Source organism: Notamacropus eugenii, chromosome 1 (genome assembly GCF_028372415.1).
Source record: "Notamacropus eugenii isolate mMacEug1 chromosome 1, mMacEug1.pri_v2, whole genome shotgun sequence".
In the NCBI taxonomy this organism is placed as follows: Eukaryota; Metazoa; Chordata; class Mammalia; order Diprotodontia; family Macropodidae; genus Notamacropus; species Notamacropus eugenii.
The window spans coordinates 451,276,469-451,298,701 of record NC_092872.1 but is presented as its reverse complement, the minus strand read 5'-3'; the positions used below and the strand labels follow the sequence as shown (position 1 = coordinate 451,298,701).

Sequence of the window (22,233 nt, the reverse complement as noted above, 5' to 3'; positions counted from 1 at the left end):
GGTATATAAAAGGGTGTTTAGTTTTAGGGGAATGGGAGGATAAGAGAGGTATTGCTGGAATGGGGGGTAGGTTAAGTAATAGGAGGACAAGGTAGCAGGTAGAAGTAAAACAGATGAGTTAGGAAACATAAGAAAAAAGAGATATGCACAAACATAAAAACAAAATCAGGATTAAAATCTCTTAGGGAAAGTATATGTTTATATATATATATACATATATATACACACACACATATGTATGTGTATATATGTATACATGTATGTATATATCAATACCTATATATAAATATAGCCATGCTCAATTGTAGCCTTGGGGTGGTGGGTAGGGGGGGAGTAGGGGGGAAAAAGTAAAAAGTATATAGCAGAGAACAAAAGAAAACCTATAAAGAAGCAAAGAAAAGCTGAACAGGTTTCAGCTTAACTCACAGTATTTAATGTACAGGCTTTCTTGAAACGATAAGTTATTGCTATATATTCTGAATCCTCTCCTATGTTTTGCTGTGCACATGACTTTTTTTTCTTTTTTATGTTACACTTAAGTTTATAATGTTTTTTTTTCTCATTATGTATTTAAGTTTTCATATTTGTCTAAAATAAAAAAGTAAAAGGAAAGTTAAATAGGAAAGAGAAATCATCAGGGATTCAATGAGGTTAAACTGTTCACATTCCTACATGGGAAGATGATACTTGTAACTCCTAAGATCTGTATTATCATTATTAGGACAGTTAGAAGGACTATACATAGACAGAGGACATGGGTGTGAGTTGAAAAAAAAATAAAATTGAAGGATGAGAAAGAGGAATGCACTGGGAGAAGGTGAAAGGAAGAGGTAGAATGGGGTAAATTATTTCACAAAAAATGGCATATTTTTATATTTGAGAAGATAGAGGAAAAGGGGGAAGCAAGTGAACCTTGCTCTCATTGGAATGAAATATACACACTCAGTTGGGTATAGAAATCTTTACAGAAAAATAGGAAAAGAAGGGAAAAGAGAAGGGGGAATGGGCGGATAGAAGGAAGGGCAGAGTAGGGGAGGAGGTAATCAGAAGTAAAAGACTTTTAAGGATGGATAGGGAGAAAGGAGAGAGTAATATAAATAGGGGAGGAAGAATAGGATGGAAGTAAATATACAATTAGTAACCATAACTGTGAAAAAAATTAGAGCAAATTTTTCTGATAAAAGCCTCATTTCTCAAATCTATAGAGAACTGAGTCAAATTTATAAAAATAAGAGCCATTCCCCAACTGATAAATGGTAAAAGGATATAAACAATTTTCAGACAAAGAAATCAAAACTATCTATAGTCATATGAAAAAATACTCTAAATTACTCTTGATTAAAGAAGTGCACATTAAAATAACTAATATTTTTATTAAAATAAAATTATTATTCTAATAATAAAATATTAAAATATCACCCCAAACTTATAAGACCGGCTAATATGACACATTTGTTTTACTATTGATCTTATTAAAAAGACCTCTACATATTATTTATTACATATAATATTGTCTCTAGATTTTAAATAAATACCAACCACATTAAATAGTTAATAAAATTTCCATTTATTCTACACTACCTGGTAATTTTTAATGTCATGGATGTAGGATTTTATGAAAGTTTTCAGTATCTTTTGATATAATCATGTATTTTTATTATTAATATGGTTTATTATATACATGCTTTTCCTTATATTGAACCAACTCTGAATTTCTGGCATAAATCCAACCTAGAAATAGCACATTAACTTAATATGTTGTATCTTCTTTGTTAATATTTTATTTACTATTTTGAGACAATGTTCATTAGCGATATTGAACTTGTGATTTTCTCTATTTTGATTTTCCTTGGTTTAATTATCAAGACTATATTTACATCATGAAGAGCCTAGAAGAATCCCTTCTCCTATTTTTACAAACAGTTAATGTAATACTAAAATAATTGTTCTTATAGTGTTTGATAGAATTCATTTTTAAATCTATCTTTTCCTGGGATTTTTTGGTCTGAAAATTCATTTATGATTTCTTTATTTTTCTCATATAGGGCTATTTAAATAAACTATTTTTGTTCTATTACTCTGGGTGTTTTATATTTTCATAAATATTCATTTAATCTAAGTTATCAGTCTTGTTAGCATATAATTGGGCAAAATTATTCCTCATAGTTTCTTTTACTTCATTTTCAACTGCCATGAATTCACCTTTTTTATTTTTTATATAATTTACTTTTCCTTTCTTCTTAAAACTACCTTTCAACTACTTTATTAGTTTTTCTCTCTCAAAAAAATAACCCCAGCCCTTAGTTTTATTTATCAATTCAGTTATTGCCTTCAATTTTACTACTCTCTTGATTGTCAGAATTTCTATTTTGGTGTGTAGTTGACATTTTTTGTTTGTTACTTTTTTAGTTTATTTCATTGTAAGCCCAATTCATGGATCCATTCTTTACTTGTCTTGTTTATGAAAGCAGTTAGAGATACAAAATCTAAGAATTACACAAGTATGTTGTTTCATTTTTGGAAGTTTCTTTTATGAAATCATCTATTGTTTCTATGATTTATTCATTAATCTCCCCTCCAATTCTTTAAAGTTCAGTTATTTATTCTCCAATTAATGCTAATTCTTTGTATAAAAGTCCTTTATTAAATGATATTTTACTGTATGGTCAATGGTAAAGGATTACATTTAATATTTTGCTTTTCTGCATTCATTTGTGAGGTTTTACTTGCTAAAAGAGGGCCAGTTTTTACAAAGGTACTATTCACTTCTGAGAATGTATAAATTCTTTTCTTTTCCCATTTAGTATTATGAGATGTCTATCATATCTAACTTTTCGAAAGTTCTAATCAGTTCTTTCCTTTATTCTTGCAATTTTTTTTTTTTTGGTTAGATTTGTCTAGGTCTGAAAGGGATATGTTCAGGATCCTCCCTATGTTTTATTATTTCTCTCTGCAATTCAACAATTTTTCATGTATTTAGATATTATGTCATTCACTGCAGATACATGTATGCACATACATAAATAATAGTTGTTAATTTGTCATCAATGGCATCTTAAAATATAATGCAGTTTTTGATGTATATTTTTATTTTTGCCTTGTCTGTAATCATGATTACTACTCTTGATTTTTAGGCAGCTAAGTGACTGATTGGATAGAGGGTTAAGCCTAGAGTCAGGAAAATCTGAGTTCAAATGCAATTTCAGACTCTTACTACCTATGTAACCTTAAGCAAATCATATAACCTCTGTTTGCCTTAATCCACTGAAGAAGAAAATGGCAAACGATTCCAGTATCTGTGCCAAGAAAATCCATGGATAGTATCCATGTGATATGGTCCACAAGGTCACAAAAAGTTGGACACGACTGAATGACTGAACAATATGCCTAATTATTTAGTTCACCTGAAGCAAAGATTTTTCTTCAGCCTCTATTTCAATTGTGTTAATTTTTATATTTAAAGGGTATTTCTTGCTTCAAAACCTATATGTATTGTCTCCTATTAACATGTTAGCTTCTTCAAAATGCGACTGTATTACTTCTCTATTTCTATCACCAGCCTTTAGCAGAGTATTTTGCCATAAAAACACAAAATAAATGTTTTAACACATAATTTTTATAAACTTATGTATATGTTTCCCCATCCTTCCATAGAATATATAAGCTCTTTGAGGGCAGGAACTATTTAATTTTTTTTACTTTGGATGTCTAACACCTAACACAGTACAGAACATAATAAATGATCAATAAATTGGCTCTTTGTGATATTCTGGGATCCTTGTTACTGCCTCATACTCTGTCTTCTAGGTTACTTTGTTCCAAATTATTTTCCAGAATGAATGACCAATTCATAGCTTCACCAGTATTACATTAACGTTCCCATCCTACTACAGCTCCTTTAACAATTATGTTGCTCTTATGTCATCTTTGCTAATCTGGTAGGTTGCAACCTCAGAGCTGTTTTAATTTGTAATTCTCTTTTTAGTGGTTTGGGACATTCCTTCATATAGCTATTAATTGCTTTCATTTCTCCATTTGAAAATTAGTTGTTATATCCTTTACTTAACTATTGGGGAATGGTTCTTGTTCTTATACATGTGCATAAATTCTTTAGATATCTTATATTGTAGACTTTTATCAGAGATAATTGACAAAAACATTTCTTTCTCCCTTGCCTGAGTTAACTGTTTCATTTGTAATTCTAACTGCATTGATTGTTGTTTGTGAAAACTTTTCAAGTCTACATAATTAAAACTGAATTTTATCTTCTGTTATCATCTCTAGCCCCGAAGTAAGCATTCTCTTTCTAGTTCAGAAGTTCTTAACATTTTTTGTCATGATCCTATTTGGCAAGCTGTTGAAACCTATGGACTCATTAGAATAAAATTTTTAAATGAACAAAATAAAATATAAAATATAAGAGGATATAAAAGAAATAAATTATATTGAAGTTTATAAAAATATTTTTTAAAAAAATTTGCACACCCAAGGTATACAATGAGCCAGTGCTCCCTCCAGTCAGACCCTGTCATAAGCCTTTAAGTTTGCTTAAGCCTCTGGGACAGGTATGTGGAATGGATTCATAGGCAGAGCTGCTGAGAGTTTTAAGAATTTAAATTCTTGGGGGCGGAGCCAAGATGGCGGAGTAGAAAGACGCACATACACATAGCTCCAAACCCACAACCCATAGAACAGCTACAGGGAAGTAACTCACGGCGAATTCTGCACCCAGAGGCCACAGAACATTGGAGTGAGGGAGATTTCTGTTCCGGAGGGACCTGCAAACCTCTCGCGGGGGGTCCTTTGCGCTGCGGACTGGGCGCCCAGGACTGGGAGCTGAGTGCAGCCCTGCCAGGGTCGCGGCACCAAGAGGAAAAGATCCGAGCGGGCTTCGGGGATGGGATCTCCAGCAGCCACTGCAAACCTCTCGCAAAAGGTCCGTCGCGCTGCAGACGCGGAGCCCAGCCCAGACCTGCTGCGGCCGCGGCCACGGCCATGGCACCAAGAGAAACAGATCCGAGCAGGCTTCAGGGACGGGATCTCCAGAGGCCGCACAAGTCCCTCCACCCACAGGTGACGGGGGTCGGTGAGAGTCTTTTTGGCGGGTCAAGAGGGGAGTGGGGTGCCCCCATAATTCAGGCCCCCCCGGGAGGTAGAAGCTGAGAGGTGGCTGCAGACAGGTGCTCCCCAAGCGGGCGGGAGCCTGGATCCATTGTGGAAGGTCTGTGCATAAACCCCCTGAGGGAACTGAGCCTGAGAGGCAGCCCTGCCCTGACCTGACCACCTGAACATAATCTCATACTGAATAGCAGCCCTGCCCCCGCCAAAAGCCCTAAGGTGGGAAGCAGCATTTGAATCTCAGTCCCCAAATGCTGGCTGGGAGGACCAGGAGGTGAGGTGGGTGTGAGGAGAATATTCAGAGGTCAAGTCACTGGCTGGGAAAATGCCCAGAAAAGGGAAAAAAAATAAGACTATAGAAGGTTACTTTCTTGGGGAACAGGCATTTCCTCCCTTCCTTTCTGATGAGGAAGAACAATGCTTACCATCAGGCAAAGACACAGAAGGCAAGGCTTCTGTGTTCCAGCCCACCCAATGGGCTCAGGCCATGGAAGAGCTCAAAAAGAATTTTGAAAATCAAGTTAGAGAGGTAGAGGAAAAGCTGGGAAGAGAAATGAGAGACTTGAAGTCAAAGCATGAACAGCAGATCAGCTCCCTGCTAAAGGAGACCCAAAAAAATGTTGAAGAAAATAACACCTTGAAAACTAGCCTAACTCAATTGGCAAAAGAGGTTCAAAAAGCCAATGAGGAGAAGAATGCTTTCAAAAGCAGAATTAGCCAAATGGAAAAGGAGATTCAAAAGCTCACTGAAGAAAATAGTTCTTTCAAAATTAGTATGGCACAGATGGAGGCTAAGGACTTTGTGAGAAAGCAAGATATCACAATACAAGCTCAAAAGAATGGAAAAATGGAAGATAATGTGAAATATCTCATTGGAAAAACAACTGACCTGGAAAATAGATCCAGGAGAGACAATTTAAAAATTTTGGGACTACCTGAAAGCCATGATCAAAAGAAGAGCCTAGACATCATCTTTCATGAAATTATCAAGGAAAACTGCCCTGAGATTCTAGAACCAGAGGGCAAAATAAATATTCAGGGAATCCACAGAACACCGCATGAAAGAGATCCAAAAAGAGAAACTCCTAGGAACATTGTGGCCAAATTCCAGAGTTCCCAGGTGAAAGAGAAAATATTTCAAGCATCTAGAAAGAAACAATTCAAGTATTGTGGAAATACAATCAGGATAACACAAGATCTAGCACCCTCTACATTAAGGGATCGAAGGGCATGGAATAGGATATTCCAGAAGTCAAAGGAACTAGGACTAAAACCAAGAATCACCTACCCAGCAAAACTGAGTATAATACTTCAGGAGAAAAAATGGTCTTTCAATGAAATAGAGGATTTTCAAGCATTCTTGATGAAAAGACCAGAGCTGAAAAGAAAATTTGACTTTCAAACACAAGAATGAAGAGAACCATGAAAAGGTGAACAGCAAAGAGAAGTCATAAGGGACTTACTAAAGTTGAACTGTTTACATTCCTACATGCAAAGACAACATTTGTAACTCTTGAAACATTTCAGTATCTGGGTACTGGGTGGGATTACACACACACACATGCACACACGCACACATACATAGAGACAGAGTGCACAGAGTGAATTGAAGAGGATGGGATCATATCTTAAAAAAAATGAAATCAAGCAGTGAGAGAGAAATATATTGGGAGGAGAAAGGGAGAAGTTGAATGGGGCAAATTATCTCTCATAAAAGAGGCAAGCAAAAGACTCATTAGTGGAGGGATAAAGAGGGGAGGTGAGAGAAAAACATGAAGTCTACTCTCATCACATTCCACTAAAGGAAAGAATAAAATGCACACTCATTTTGGTAGGAAAACCTATCTCACAATACAGGAAAGTGGGGGATAAGGGGACAAGCAGGGTGGGGGGGATGATAGAAGGGAGGGCATGGGGAGGAGAGTGCAATTCAAGGTCGACACTCATGGGGAGGGATAGGATCAAAAGAGAATAGAAGTAATGGGGGACAGGATAGGATGGAGGGAAATATAGTTAGTCCTATACAACACAACTATTATGGAAGTCATTTGCAAAACTACACAGATTTGGCCTATATTGAATTGCTTGTCTTCCAAAGGGAAGGGGTGGAGAGGGAGGGAGCTAAAGAAGTTGGAACTCAAAGTGTTAGGATCAACTGTAATGTTCTTGCCACTAGGAAATAAGAAATACAGGTAAAGGGGTATAGAAAGCTATCTGGCCCTACAGGACAAAAGAGAAGACAGAGACAAGGGCAGAGAGGGAGAATAGAAGAGAGAGAAGATTGGTCATAGGGGCAATTAGAATGCTTGGTGTTTGGGGGGGGAGGGGATAAAAGGGGAGAAAATTTGTAACCCAAAATTTTGTTAAAATGAATGTTAAAAGTTAAATAAATAAATTTTAAAAAATAAAAATAAAAAATAAATTCTACAGTTCAAAAAAAAAAAAGAATTTAAATTCTCTGAGGCTATTTCATGATTTGTTTTACCCTGTGCAGTGTTTTTGTCCTCTTCTTCATTGGATTTAGCTTTAGTTACTGTATGTTTGGTGCCTAATTCCTTTTCTTGAAGTTTTTCATTTGTAACAGTTGAACACAACAGAATCCTTTTCTAGCCATAGATGTAAAAGGTATACAACGTATATTTCTTTTGCCTCTGATTTTTTACATGACCTTTTAGTTTTAGTTCAAATATTCATTTGGAACCTACTGTAGCAAATGGTGTAAGATATTTGTACAAACCTTATTTCTCTAGGGCAGCTAGGTGCCTCAGTAGATAAGAATGCCAGGACTGAAGTCAGGAAGACTCAACTGAGTTCAAATCTGACCTCCAATACTTACTAGCTCTGTGGCTCTGTGCAAGTCACTTAATCCTGTTTACCTCAGTTTCCCCATCTGTAAAATGAGCTAAAGAAGGAAACTGGCAAACCACTCCAGTATCTTTGCCAAGAAAACCCCAAATGGGTTCATGAAGAGTCAAATATGACTGAACAAAATATCAATAGATATAACCTACATGAGACAAAAGTTCTTTGAGATCCTCAATAATCTTTAAGAATATCAAGTGGTCCTGAGACCAAAAAGTTTGAGAACTTTCCAAAATGTTTTGAGAACAGTCACTGGTCCTGGAAATGGCAAACTACTCCTGTATTTCTGCCAAAGAAATCCCAAAAAGGGGTCATGAAGAGTTGGATACGACTGAAACACCTCAACAACAACAAAATTTCTCCTCGATGGTTTCTTCAGTTTTTCCAAGTTTCTGTCATGTATGTAATCTTTCCTTAAGTAGTTAGCTTCCTTGGGCTTACTGAAGAGTTGTATGTTGAATTGCTTTTGAGATTTGCTTACCTAACCTGTTCCACTGATCAACTTTTCTATTTTTTATCCAGTTTTGATAATTACTGATTAATGATCCTAGAGGATAATTTGTGATCTTGTAATACTTGGCCTACTTTATTCCTACTTTCCTTCATCATTTTGAGATTCTTGATTTATTTTTTCAGGTGAATTTTGTTATTGTCTACTTTCATAAATTAAGTCCTTGGTTGTTCAGATAGCATGGTGCTAAATCAATAAAATAATTTTTTGGTGGGGGGAGGCAATCAGGGTTAAGTGACTTGACTAGCTAGTAAGTGTCTGAGGCCAGATTTGTACTCAGGTCCTCCTGCCACCAAGGCTAGTGCTCTATCTACTGCATCATCTTTTTTATACTAACTGCCCCCCCCCTTTTTTCAATAAACTAATTTTTTAAAAAGTTTTTTTTAAGAACAATTCTGGAGTTTCTTGCTGTTGTGCCAGTCTTGTCGGATTCTATAGAATTTTCTTTTTCATAGGGTAATTTTGGTTCATTTTTCTCCATGTTATACTTTGTGTTATCATCTTTGATATTTGATACATTCTTTGTTGTATTTTTAATATTTTGTTTATTTATCTGTTTATGGACTGAGATAGTTTTCTGACTTTTCTGTCTTGAACTTTTGGTATTTCAGCCCTTTTGTCTCCTTTATTTTCTTCTGGTCTCCCACATGTCTTTTTCCTCTTCTCCAGTTGCACAGATCTCCAAAGTTAGACATACTTATTATTCCAGAATAGGAGGGTTTTTTTGTTTTTCTTGGGGGAGGGAACTATTCCTTTTCACATTTGGCTAGTTATGTGTGCTATTCCATGTGAACTCAGACTCAGTCAGTAATATAGCCAGACCCTGTCACAGGCCTTCCACTTTGCTTGTTGTACTTACTGGGACATGTATGTGAAATGGCAATGGGGGTAGGGAGACCAAGAGTTTAAGTATTTAAGTTCTCTGATGTTAGTTTATGGTTTTTATCCTGTTAAGTGTTTTTGTCCTCATCCATTAAATTTAACATTTGTTGCTGTTTATTTGTGCATAATTCCTTTTCCTGAAGTTTTTCAGTTACAAAAATTAACACAAGTATTCCACCATCTTTGGTGACATGAGTCACCATTTGTTTTACATTACTCATTTCTCAGTATACATTCTTCCAGCCCCCCACCTCCTCACCCCTTTGAATCCTTTGTAAAACAGTTAAGCAACAGGGACAAGGCACTTGAAAATGAAAGTGATGTATAAACCAAATATATCAATAAAATTATTCTTAAAGGGAGATTTGCTTTAAAAATAGAGAGGGAACATATAAAAAGGTGGACCCATAACAACAGGTAAAAAGAGGTAAAATGACCACAATCTTGACAACATATTTAATATTTCTTCCATTATTAATGAGAAGCAATGGATAGAAAACTGGCCTTAGAGACAGGAAATTCTGAGTTTAATTTCTGCTTCTGTCACGTACTTGCTGTTTCCCCAGCAATTTAATTAATGCTTCATGTGAGCCAAGCAACTCAGACTGCAAGTTGCAGAGAAAGTGATTTGCATTGATACAAGGTATTCTTTACCAGGAACTCTCTATACTGGTGAGACTTGTCTCTCAAAATATATTTATATATAAAACAATCTGTGGGGCTTCTGCCATCTTATAGATACATCTTTGAATATCCTTTATGTCACACAAATTTTTTTTTGTTTTTGGGCTGCTGAAATAAACTATTTTGCCATCTTTCTGATCACATGACTTCTGGAGGTAGTTTTTTCAGAAATTAATTCAGCTGTTATTTTAGCTTATCCTCTTTAAAATTCCAGCTGTGACCTCTGTGTATAAATACTTAAAAAGAATGGGACATGTGAAGATGTCCTTTAAAAGACAAAAGGCAAGGAAGCCTCTATCAAGGGATGAATCAATGATAACCATTATATAGTGGAAAGATCATTGGCTTAATTCCCAATTTAACTATTTGTGAATGGTGTGACCTCAGGTAATTCATCCAGCTTCTAGGAATTTTGCACATGAAATTGGGGTAAAAATGTATTACCTTCCTCATAGAGTTATTGTGAAGATCAACTATAATAATAGATGTAAAACTTTATATATTTACATATGTATACATGAGATTAATCAAAAGAGTGTGCTCCAAGAACATGAAATTAGAGAACCTTGTTATATATAGTGATTATGGGCAAGCCATATCATTTTTCAGCTCTACCACCTATTAGACATGAACTGACTAGTTCATGGGACCACTAGACACTGGAAACATTACAAGTGCTAAAAATTCTAGTCAATTAGCAATCTTTAGGGGCTATACAGCAATTAAAAAGACATACTGTAACCCCAACTCCCATGCAATTGGATGCAAAAACATTATAGTTGCAATTCCTGGAAGCCCCGACCTGGAGATCAAAGGGCTACCCAATTCTTTCTCCACCAATAGAACCTTCCCTTATATGTACAGTTAAGAAAAACATAGACCACATCTGATAACATGTGCTTCATTCTACACAATTGTATACCAGTAGGAAATTATTGAAAGACTTTTGCTATGTTGTTTACAACTGAATGGCTGCTGAAAGCCAGGATCTTCAATACTGAATTAATATATTTCATTTTAAATGGGCAGCTGAGTGGCACCATAGCACATAGCATGCTGGACCTGGAGTCAAGAAGACTCAGCTTCCTGAACTCAAATCCTGCCTCAGACACTTACTAGCTGTATGACCCTGGGGAAATCATTTCACCCTGCTGGCTTCAATTTTCTCATCTGTCAAATAAGCTGGAGAAAGAAACGTCAAACCTTTCCAGTATCTTTGCCAAAAAAACTTTAAATGAGGTCATGGAGAGTTGGACAAGGTTGAAATGACTAAACAACTGGAAATGAGCTTCTATTCCTAAGGAGTTTGAGGCAAAGGGAAAAAGTGACCACTGGCAGCCTCTCCCCCCTTTCCAAATTAGAGGATTTGTCATTCTAGAACAAACAAAACTGTTCTGTGGCAGTGTATCTACTGTCTCTAAGAAACAACTGTACATTATTTCCTGATGGAAAGAAGGAACTGTGAGTTGGGAATGTGAGATGCATTATTACCTAAATACTGGAACATCCCCCTGCACTCACTGCTAGGTACCTTTCACTTTCCAGTTCTTACCTTTGTAACTGCTTTGGAGTCTGTTTTAGAAGTAGGTTAACTTCAACTGATCCCCAAAACATATATACTCTAATAAGAATATATTTATTATTATTGTGTAGTAAGTATTATTTGGCTTCACTATAATAATTGTTTCTCTTTTACCCAGGAACCCTGAGGGTCTGGACTCCCAGTTTTTTTTTAAAGGGGCCATCCCTTGAGTAACTACTTAAAGAAGCCTATTCATTGAATGGGTGTATCTCACTCAAAGTGAGAATGTGATAAGACTGTAGCCTGAAACGGCCAGGGTCTCACATTGTATCCTGGGCCATCTCTAGTTGTCCTGATGAATATCAGGCCACTGGACCCAGATGGCTCAGGAGAAGACAGTGAGGTTGGTGACCTTGCACAGCCCTCCCTCACTCAAATCAAAGTCAACTGCAAGTCATGTCATCATCTTGATATCATGGTCCTCTTTGAGAATGAAGGACAAACACAAGTATACTACCTCTTTACTGAAGTAAGGTGGTTTTATCACTAGACCTTTGGAGTGGATTGGTCATTTTCCTTTCATGGTATTGTTTGGACTGTGTATACTGTTCATTCTTTGTGCTTTGCTCCTGCATTGGGTAGTCCAAATATTCCCACATTTCTTGATACCTTGTATTCATCATTACAGTACAATAACACTCCATTATGTTAATATAGCACAATTTGTGCAGTCATTCTCCAACTGATGAGTATCTACTTTGTTGCTAGTTTTTTGCTACCACAAATATACCTATTAAAGTACACTGTATTAGTGAGCCCTAAAATGCCAAGATCTTTTCTGGATTTCAGTCATCATTGCTTCCTAAGGGAAGGACCTGACTTCTTCCATAGCCCCTTGCTTCCCGAAACAGAACATTATCCCTTTTCTTTAATTGCTGGAAAGAATAATAAGAACTAAAAACTGAACTCTGACCAGGTTTAACCCTGAAGAAGTGAGAAAATGAACCACCCTTCCTTCTTTGCAGAGGAGGGAGACTAGGTTTGGAATAATGAATCTGCTGGCAAGCTTGATGTTTTGGTTAGTATGGCTAAAATGCTTTGTTTCCATTTCTTTTATTCTGTTACAAGAAATGACCCAGTTTGTGGTGGAGGGATTTGAAACTAAAAGTAATATACAAACCAAATATATCAATAAAATCATTTTTAAAGGGGGGTTAACTTTAAAAATAGAGAAGTAACATATAAAGGGTATGGTCATGATAACAGGTAAAAAGATGTAAAGTTTTATATGTTGCAAGTTGTGAATAGTTTAATCCTACACTTAGGCCCCAGTTAGAATGCTTTCCTGCATACTCACTACTAGGTGTCATGTTGGTGATATCTTAGTTCTTATTCTCTTTTAATGGATTTGGATAAAGATGATGAATTTGAGCTTTCCTGAATTTATTTACCTCAATCTTAAGTTACAGGAATTAATAGAATCTGAAATCAGTATTATCTCCAATTTGGCCCTTCATAGAATAGTTCAGACTAGATTATGAACCTGGCAACATCTTATTCTTTCTCTTCTGTTTACCAAGTAATACAATTCTCCTGTTTGGACCTCAAGCTATAACATCTCATCACATTTGAGGGTTTCTCCTTCTTAACTCTTTATCTGAAGATAAACACACTATGAATTCATGAATGCTCATTCCATTTCTCAATTTAATTTTTCCAGTTGGATTTTTCCCCACTAGACAATATGGGGTCTGGGTTCTCATGCTCCTCATGGCATGAAGTTGGCTTCCAGACTTTACTACTTCTTTTCCTGACTCTGTAGCCCCTTGTAGTTCAGTCTGACATTCACAGGCAGTATTGAGCTGATAGAAACACGCAGAATCAACTGTCATTGGAAACTTTGTCTTACAAAAAATAAATACATGAGTATTGCAACTGCATCAATATATCACAAATTTTCACCTTGTCAGTAATCAGGCAAAGCAAAAAAAAAAGCCTATTTTATGATTATTACAGACACAAATATAAATACAAACACAAATACTTAGGACATTCATCAACTTTTTCAACATATACTCTGCAAATTCAGAATCAAACTCACAACTTTGGTTTGAGTTTGTTAATCACTAAAATCAAAACTTCAAGGTTTTTCAATCTTATGAATCCACAACATAGTGACAGATCAAAGAATGAACATGTCAGTGCCAGCAAGAGCTGATTCTTGTATTTTCAAGGTAAGTCTGCTCTGCAAAATATCAGGGTATAAGGTGAAACTGCTAGTGCTTATATGACAGTTCAAAAAAGAATAAAGACATTCTGCTAATTAAACATAAGAACAATACTAACAAATTGATATCCATCCCTATGGTTAATATTACAGGAAAATTTGTAATGAGACAAAAGCAACAAAACATGAAAGGTAACAGGAAGCACTTTCTAATTTCATGATGATAACAAAGATTTTCCTTTATTTTCTGATTTCCTATAGTACAAAATAAGGCAATAATTATGAAGAAAATTAATTTGGTAGAGTACATTATGAATTTTTTTTGCTATTTGTTACTGTGTCATCCTGTTGAATCAACTTCCATTTATAATTTAGAAAGCTTCATAGCACACAGATAAACTATTTAAAGTTGGTTTAGAAAAGTGTTACCTTTTTTTTTTAAAGTTGGGCAGGAATGTGACCCCTATTATAAAACTGTTCCCATATAAAAATCATATGGGAATTATATTATTTCAAATTACTTTACTTCACTTTAAATTACCTTTTTCAGCAGAAGTAACTGTAAGGGCTATCTGTATTCATTTCTTTAGCTCTGAAACTTTTCTTAAGTTACTTTGTCTTATTGCAAAAGGTTTGTTTTTTAAATAAATATTTCAAGGACATGAATAGTTACAACAGAATACAGTGTATGTATTCCTTTTACCAATATCCCTTAATACTTCTCTGTGTTGCAGTAGATATTTTCATGAGTTACTGTAACTATTTTTTTAAAAAGTTATTTTTATTCTTTTGAAGACACTATGGAATCTACTCATTATTACCTGATATTCCACACAAGAAAACTTTCCAGTTACATTTCCTTACAACTGTATCGTAAAGGAAAGTAAGCCAATTCACTTAAAGACAACGATCAATCTTTCTAACCCTAATGGGTATATTCATGCATCACTGTTGTTTCATTAACAAAAACGATTTTGAAATAAATAATGGAAGCTAAAAATATTCTTATAAAATGGGTAATTTTTAAAGAATCAAAATGAAAATGCTTATTCTTAGAAAATTGATATTGGGTGAATTAATCACTCAACAAATTTATCAGATGGGCTGCTTTGAGATGAACTGACATAACCTCACTTTGTATGTGGTAGCTTTTATTGTAGAAGAGAAAGAAACATAGCAGAGGATGGGAAAGGAGGCATAGTTTTCAATTTAAATACCCCAAGCAAAATAATAACTAGTAACTTACGTGATATTGTGACTACAGAGTATCTGAAGAAGGAATAAGTCTAAAAGTTTTATATTATTCACCATATACTCAGGATTACTCCCCATTATGAAGTCTCTGATGTCTGACTAGAGCCGAACTATGCCTAAAGGCATTCCCACATTGATTACATTTATAGGGTTTCTCTCCAGTATGGATTCTCTGATGTCGAGTAAGGTGTACATGCAGACTGAAGGCTTTCCCACATGCATTACATTCATAGGGTTTCTCTCCAGTATGAGTTCTGTGATGTTGAATAAGGTCTGAACTTCTAATAAAGGCTTTCCCACATTCAGTACATTCATAGGGTTTCTCTCCAGTGTGAATCCTTTGATGCTTAGTAAAGGATGACCTATCACAAAATGCTTTTCCACATTCACTGCATTCATAGGGTTTTTCTCCAGTATGAATTCTCTGATGCTGAGTTAAGTGTGTACTCTGAATGAAGGTTTTTCCACATTCAATACATTTATAGGGTTTTTCTCCAGTATGAATTCTTTCATGTTGAGTACGATCTGTACTCTGACTGAAGGTTTTTCCACATTCGTTACATTTATATGGTTTCTCTCCAGTATGAATTCTCTGATGTTGAGTAAGGTGTCCACGCAATCTAAAAGTCTTTCCACATTCATTACATTCATAGGGTTTTTCTCCAGTGTGAATTCTCTTATGGCGAGTAAGGCATATGCTCTGACTAAATGCTTTCCCACATTCATTACACATATAGGGTTTTTCTCCAGTATGGACTCTCTGATGTTGCATAAGGAGTGCAGCCTTACTGAAAGCTTTTTCACAATCATTACATTTATAAGGTTTCTCCCCAGTATGTACTCTTTGATGCTGAATAAGGAGTGCACCTTTACTAAACGCTTTCTCACATTCATTACATTTATACGGTTTCTCTCCAGTATGTACTACTTGATGTTGCCGAAGGAGTGCACTTTTACTGAAAGATTTGCCACATTCATTACACTCAAAAGGTTTCTTTGCTGCACAGATTTTCTGATGTCTAATTAAATGTGAATTACACTTGAAGGTTTTTTCATATATGTTACATTCAGAATCTCTCTCTTTCCTAGGAACATTCTCTTCTGTAACAAGGACTGAACTCAGACTATACATATTGTACTCCAGGGCCCTCTTCACAGGCAGCATTTTCTTCTGGGGAATTGCCATTTGTCTCAAATGTCTCTCTTGGATTCTTTGCTGTCTCCTATTCTGGTCATCAGATTCCCAGGCTTGTCCTAGATTAGAGCAACAGAAAAAGTCCCTTGTGAATCTCTCCATTGTCACCTCCTGGGATAGCTGCTTTTCATAAATAGCTTGCTTTAAAGTTGATGCACTGATTTCAGGCATTGTCTCCCAATCTGAGAAAATAAAAAAAACAAATGTGCCCTTGTGCCTACAAGAATGTGTGCAACAAGAGTGGAAACTATAAAATGAGAATAAGAGAGGGAATATGACGAGTGTTTAGGTGGTTTCTGATAATTTTCAAATATGTGAATATGGTCCTGTACTCTAGAGAGTAGTAGAGGAGGCAAGGTACAGCAAGCAGAGGACACACATAATTGTAAAGGGCTGACTGTGAACAATGAGCACAGAAATAGACACAAGCCTGTTAAGGAAGATTAAAAGGTAAGAAAAATTGGAATAGGCTAAATAGGAGGTATTTGTCTAGGGTCAAATATTAGTATTATGAGAGGTAGCCTAGGTATTGGATTGGAGTCCTAACTGGTTTCCTAGGTCCCCTCATATTATCTCTCCCAGCTGATGCCACTGGTACTAAAATAATCATTCATAAACAACAATGCCATTGTCAAAAGTAAGGACTCTTCTGCATTCCTAGCTTCTCTTCAATCTCCTTGACCATAATAAGAGCCCAGCTTTAGCAACAGTGATCTAGTCTTCAAATCATTACAATCATTTCCTACATAGACATAAAGAGGTTTAGGATTGCCAATATTCATTAGGACCTACAAAGGGGTCTGAAGCCAAATTTCTGGTGCCCCACTATCTCTTTAATCTACATTCTCTCTCTATCTTCTGATTCCTTCCCTACCACCTACACATAACACCCAAGTCTCCACCAATCCTAATAGCTATCATCCCATGGATATCATTATTCCCTTCTTAGCTAATCTCCTAGAATATGCTATGTTCAGTGCTTCCATTTTTTTCTCTTACTCTCTTCTGCAATCTGGCTTATACCTCATCCAACTATAACTGCTGTTTAAAAAATTGTCAGTGACTTTTTGATTGCCAAGTCTAATGGTCCTTTCTCAGACTACATTCTTTTAGATCTCTCTGTGTATCTGACACTTTACTATTTTCTCCTCCTGAGCATTCTCTCCTCTTTTGGTTCTTATGACATTGTTTTCTCTTGATTTTCTTCCTTGTGTGACCACTTCTTCTTGGTCTCCTTTACTAGTTCTCTGTCCATGTCACACTCACTAACTGTTGGTGTTACCCAAGGCTCTGTCCTGGGCCTTCTTCTCATTTCTATCTATGCTCTCTCATTTGATGACCTCAACAATTTCCATGGGTTCAATTAAGATATTTATTAAATGACACCCAGATCTATCTATCCGCCCCCAGTTTGTCTCCTCAGCTTTAGTCCCTCATAACCAACTACCTGTTGGACATTCAACATGTCCAAAACAAAATTCAGTATCTTCTCTCGAATTCCTAACTCACTTTTCCCCAACTTCCCTATAACAATCATAGGTGCCATCATTCTTCCAGTTACTTGGGTTCAACTTTTGTTTTCCTCCACTTCTCACTTTCACTCACCCCACAAATCCATTCAGTTCCCAAACCCTGTTTCTGTTTCTACAACATCTCTTGAATTCATTGCCTTCTCTGCACACATAGCCACCATCCTCTTTTAGACCCTAATCAACTCTTGCCTAAACTAAATAGTCTACTATTTAGTCTCCTTACCTCAAGCCTCTTCCCAATTCCAATATATCCTTAACATAGATGCTAAAGTGATTTTTAATTAAGCATAGATTTAACTGTGTCATTCCCTACTCAAAAACTCCAGGGCTTTCCTACTGCCTCTGAAATAAAATAGAAACTCCTCTATCTTGGCATTTAAAGCTCTTCACCATCTTCACAACCACTTACTAACACAACTTTCCATAATTCTTAATTACTCCTTGGGCATAGTAAGAACTTAAATTTACTAGTTGACTGGTAAGTTTGAAATACTCTTATATAATATGCTCAAGACATTTGAGGGAGCTTATGCCAAGTGTCTATAGAACTTTAAGGAGAATTATGAAATCAATAGCTCCAAGATAACTTCTCATGACTTTGTTACAATCACTCTGTTTTGTGCCTGGTTCTCTTTCACTTACCTGGGAAGGCATCTCTTGGAATTTCTCTCCCTAGCAGCCAAGGCTCTTCTCCTTGCTCCAACTGGGAGATTACATCAGGTTTGGAAACTTGATGTCCTGCTCATATAGAAAGACAAAGATTTAGGTGTTTATGTTCAGAAAAAAAGAACTATCCCAGAAAAATTCCACTCCCTTCCTTTTTCAGGATCAACGAAGGATAAAAATAATTGCAGCATCAAAGACAGTACAAAGAATGCATCTATTTCATCCTCTACAAAGCATGACCTTTCACTTAGGGAGAGTAGGAACATTTTGTTTCTGTGACCAAAAAGCTAATCATTGAGCCACAAACCCCTATCCACAAAAATACACCAGGGCCCCCACCCTCATCTTTTAACTACTAAGGAAATAAAAAATATTACAATGGACAGAATGACCCTGAGTCACACAGGAAAAGTACACTTACCCAATGAGACCAGGTTCCTGTAGTTCTCCAGCATTACATCCCTGTACAAGTATCTCTGACCAGGATCCAGTTGCCCCCATTCCTCCTGAGTAAAGTCCACTGCGACATCCTTGAATGTTAATGATTCCTGAAAAGCCAAACAAATGCTGGCTCAAGTTAGGGTCACTGACCTCCCTTAAAAGCCATGTTAATGATCTCAAGGAAGAAGCTGCAAAATCAGAGGGAGGATACAAGAATATATGTTCTTAATAGGATCAGGAAATCTGATTATTCCAACTTACATTATTTAATTTACCTTCTACCATACAGGTAACTATATGGTTTCTGTCTAAAAAAAAGGACATGCAAAAAGAAAAGTATGAGCCAGTATCCTGGAAGAGCATATAGTTTTGCGTGGGAGAAAAACATACACATAACACAGCTGGCAAACAATGGTAAAGAGTATCTACTAAAGTGCTGAGCTGTGTGGTACTGATAATAAGCAAACAATAGTCAGAAAAAAAAAAAAAGAAACAGTCTTGGATTCTGATAGGAAGGGAAGACTTCCCAAAAAAATTACAGAACCTTAAAGTTGAGAGAGATCTTGTAGGTCATCCAGTAGAACTAGGCCTTATAGGTTGCCTAGTGGATGAATACTCTACACATCCTTCTCCAGTTGACCATATTTAGTCATCCAACCTCTACTTTAACACTAGAGAAGTCACTGTCTCATAAAACAGCTCAATTCACGTTTTTGCCTCTCTAAAGAATGAAATTTTTCCTTTCTTTGAACTGCAAACTGCCTCCTGGGCAATCAACAAGTATTTATTAAATCTATGTTCCAAGGTATATTGCTACGCACTGGGCTACAAATACAATGAATGAAATAATCCTTACTTAAAAGGCAGTTAGGGAGTACAGTGGCCCTTTAGTCAGGAAGAACTGAATTCAAATACAGACTCACAAATTAACATCTGTGTGACCCTGAGCAAGGCACTTAACTTCTGCCTCAGTCTCCTCAACTGTAGAGTAGTAACACCACCTACCTCCCAAGGATATTGTGAGGATAAAATGAGATATATTTGTAAAGCACTTTGCAAACCTTAAAGCATTCATAAGTGGCATTATTATTATTAATATTATATGGGGAAACTAGTTCATATGTATTTACATAGAGTACAAATATAAAAAGAATACAAAGCAGTTAAATACAAGGAAGTCTGAGGAGTTCAGCTTGTTTGCTTTTCCCCCAGGTCTTTCTCTGTCTGTCAATAAACACTTATTAAGTGCTCACTATGTGCCAAGCACTGTGCTAAGTGCTAGGGATATAAAAAGGCAAAAGACAGTTCCTACCTTCAAGGATTTCACAGTTTAATGGGGAAGAAGACAAGCAAACAAGCTATACACAGGATAAACAGGAAATAACTGAAAGACCAGGCACTAGATTTGAGAGAGGTTGGGAAAGACTTCCTATAGAAGATGAGGCAGGATTTAAAGGAAGCCGGAGAGGACCTCAGGTAGAAATGAGAGCATTCCAGGAATGGGGGACAGAGCCAAGAGATGAAGTATTTTGTTTGTGGAACAGCAAGGAGGCCAGGGTCATTGGGCAGAAGAGCAGGGAGTGGGGATCATATATCAGAAGACCAGAAAGGTAGGAAAGGATCAGGCTACAGAGGGTTCTGAAAGCCAAACAGAGGATTTTGTATTTGATCACAGAGATAAAAGGAAGCCAGTGGAGTTTCTTGAATAGTAGAGTGACATGGTTGGACCTATACTTTAAAAAAAATCCCTTCAGAGGCTGAATAAAGGATGGACTGGAACAGCGGAGACTTAGGGCAGGCATACCCACTAGTAAGCTATTGCAAGAGTCTAGGAGTGAAGTGATAAGAGCCTGTGCCAGACTGGTGGCAATGTCAGAGGTAAAAAGAGGGTTTATTCTAGAGATGTTTCAAAAGCAAAATTGACAGGCCCTGGCAACAGTTGTGAGACAGTGGGTGAGACAGTGAGGTGAGACAGTCCAGGATTACTCTTAGGTTGTCAGCCTGAGAGACTATGAGGATGGTGTCATTGGCGGTGAAGGGAGACAGGTCTAGAGGAAAAGATAATAGATTTCATTTTTGATATGTCTGACATGTCTAGTAGACATCAAGTTTGAGATGTATGAAAGGCAACTGGAGATGGGAAGTTGGAGTTCAGCAGAGAAGTTGAGGCAGGATGAGTAGATTTGGGAATCATCAGAATAAAGACTATAAATAAATCCATGGAAGCTGATGAAATCACCAAGTGTAGTAGTATAGAGGAAGAAGAGAAGAGGGCCCAGGACAGATCCCTAAGGGACACCTACAGTTAGAAGGTATGATCTAGAGGATCCAGCAAAGGAGAGTAAGCAGGAGCAGACAGGTAGGTAGGAGAACCAGGAGAGAATGGTATCCTGAAAACCGAGACAGAAGAGAGTACCAAGGAGGAGAAAAGTGATTAACAGTGTCAAAGGCTGCAGAGAGGTTGAGGAGAATAAGGAATGAGCACTAGATTGGATAATTAAGAGATAATAGATAATTTTGGAGAAAGAAGTTTTGATAAAATGATAATATCAGAAGTCAGGCTATAGGGGATTAAGAAGAAAGTAAAAGAAAAAGAAAGTGGAAGTACCTATTGTAGACAACCTTTGCAAGGATTTTAGCCAAAGAGATAAAGGATGATAGTGGGGATTAAACAATTAAGCAGATCAAATAACAAATCATGCAAACAATAAACTATGTAAAAGAAAATAACTTTTTAGAAACTGCAAATTTAGGGATGAGGCTAAAGCAGACCTCTGAGAAGATATTTCTGAAATAGCACATTACAAAATAGAAAGTGAGAAGATTGAGAATGCAGTCTTATAAACTAGAGAATCATCAAATTAACAAACCCAAAATAAATACAAAAGTAGGTATTTTGAAAATTGGTGGAGAAATTCTTTTGGAATTGTGGTTAGTCATTATGCTATAAGATCACCATAACAGTATTCCATCACATAGCTGTATACAATATTGGCTGCAATGGTCTTGGGAATTTACATTTTGAGGTTTCTTTCAGGAGTTGTTTGGTGGATTCTTTGTATTTCTACTTTACCCTTTGGTTTTAGGAGATCTAGGAAGTTTCTTTTAAGATTTCTTGAAATAAGATGTCAAGGTTCCTTTTTTCACTCATGGCATTTAGATGATCCAATGATTCTTAAATTTTTTTTCTCCTTGATATGTGTTCCAGGTCAATTATTTTTTGTATGAGAAATTGCAGCCCCTGATTTACATTGGGTCTGTGACCCAAAACTGGGTAGTGGGTGACAAAACTGCCAATTCCCACCTGCCCTGTCGCAGTGCCCTAGTATGGATCTGGTA

At 36.4% G+C, this 22,233-nt stretch overlaps 1 protein-coding gene across 1 annotated transcript in view; it reads right to left on the bottom strand.

Moving 5' to 3' along the window:
• Window positions 1-13,001: 13,001 nt before the first annotated feature.
• Window positions 13,002-22,233, bottom strand: part of LOC140518325 (uncharacterized) — an 80,960-nt gene continuing 71,728 nt past the window's right edge. The window contains exons 11-13 of the mRNA XM_072630368.1: window positions 18,875-19,001; window positions 18,430-18,525; window positions 13,002-16,437 (exon numbers count right to left, since the gene is read on the bottom strand). Coding sequence (XP_072486469.1) covers window positions 15,128-16,437; window positions 18,430-18,525; window positions 18,875-19,001 — 1,533 coding nt within the window. The 3' untranslated portion in view covers window positions 13,002-15,127. The remainder of the gene's footprint in view (window positions 16,438-18,429; window positions 18,526-18,874; window positions 19,002-22,233) is intronic.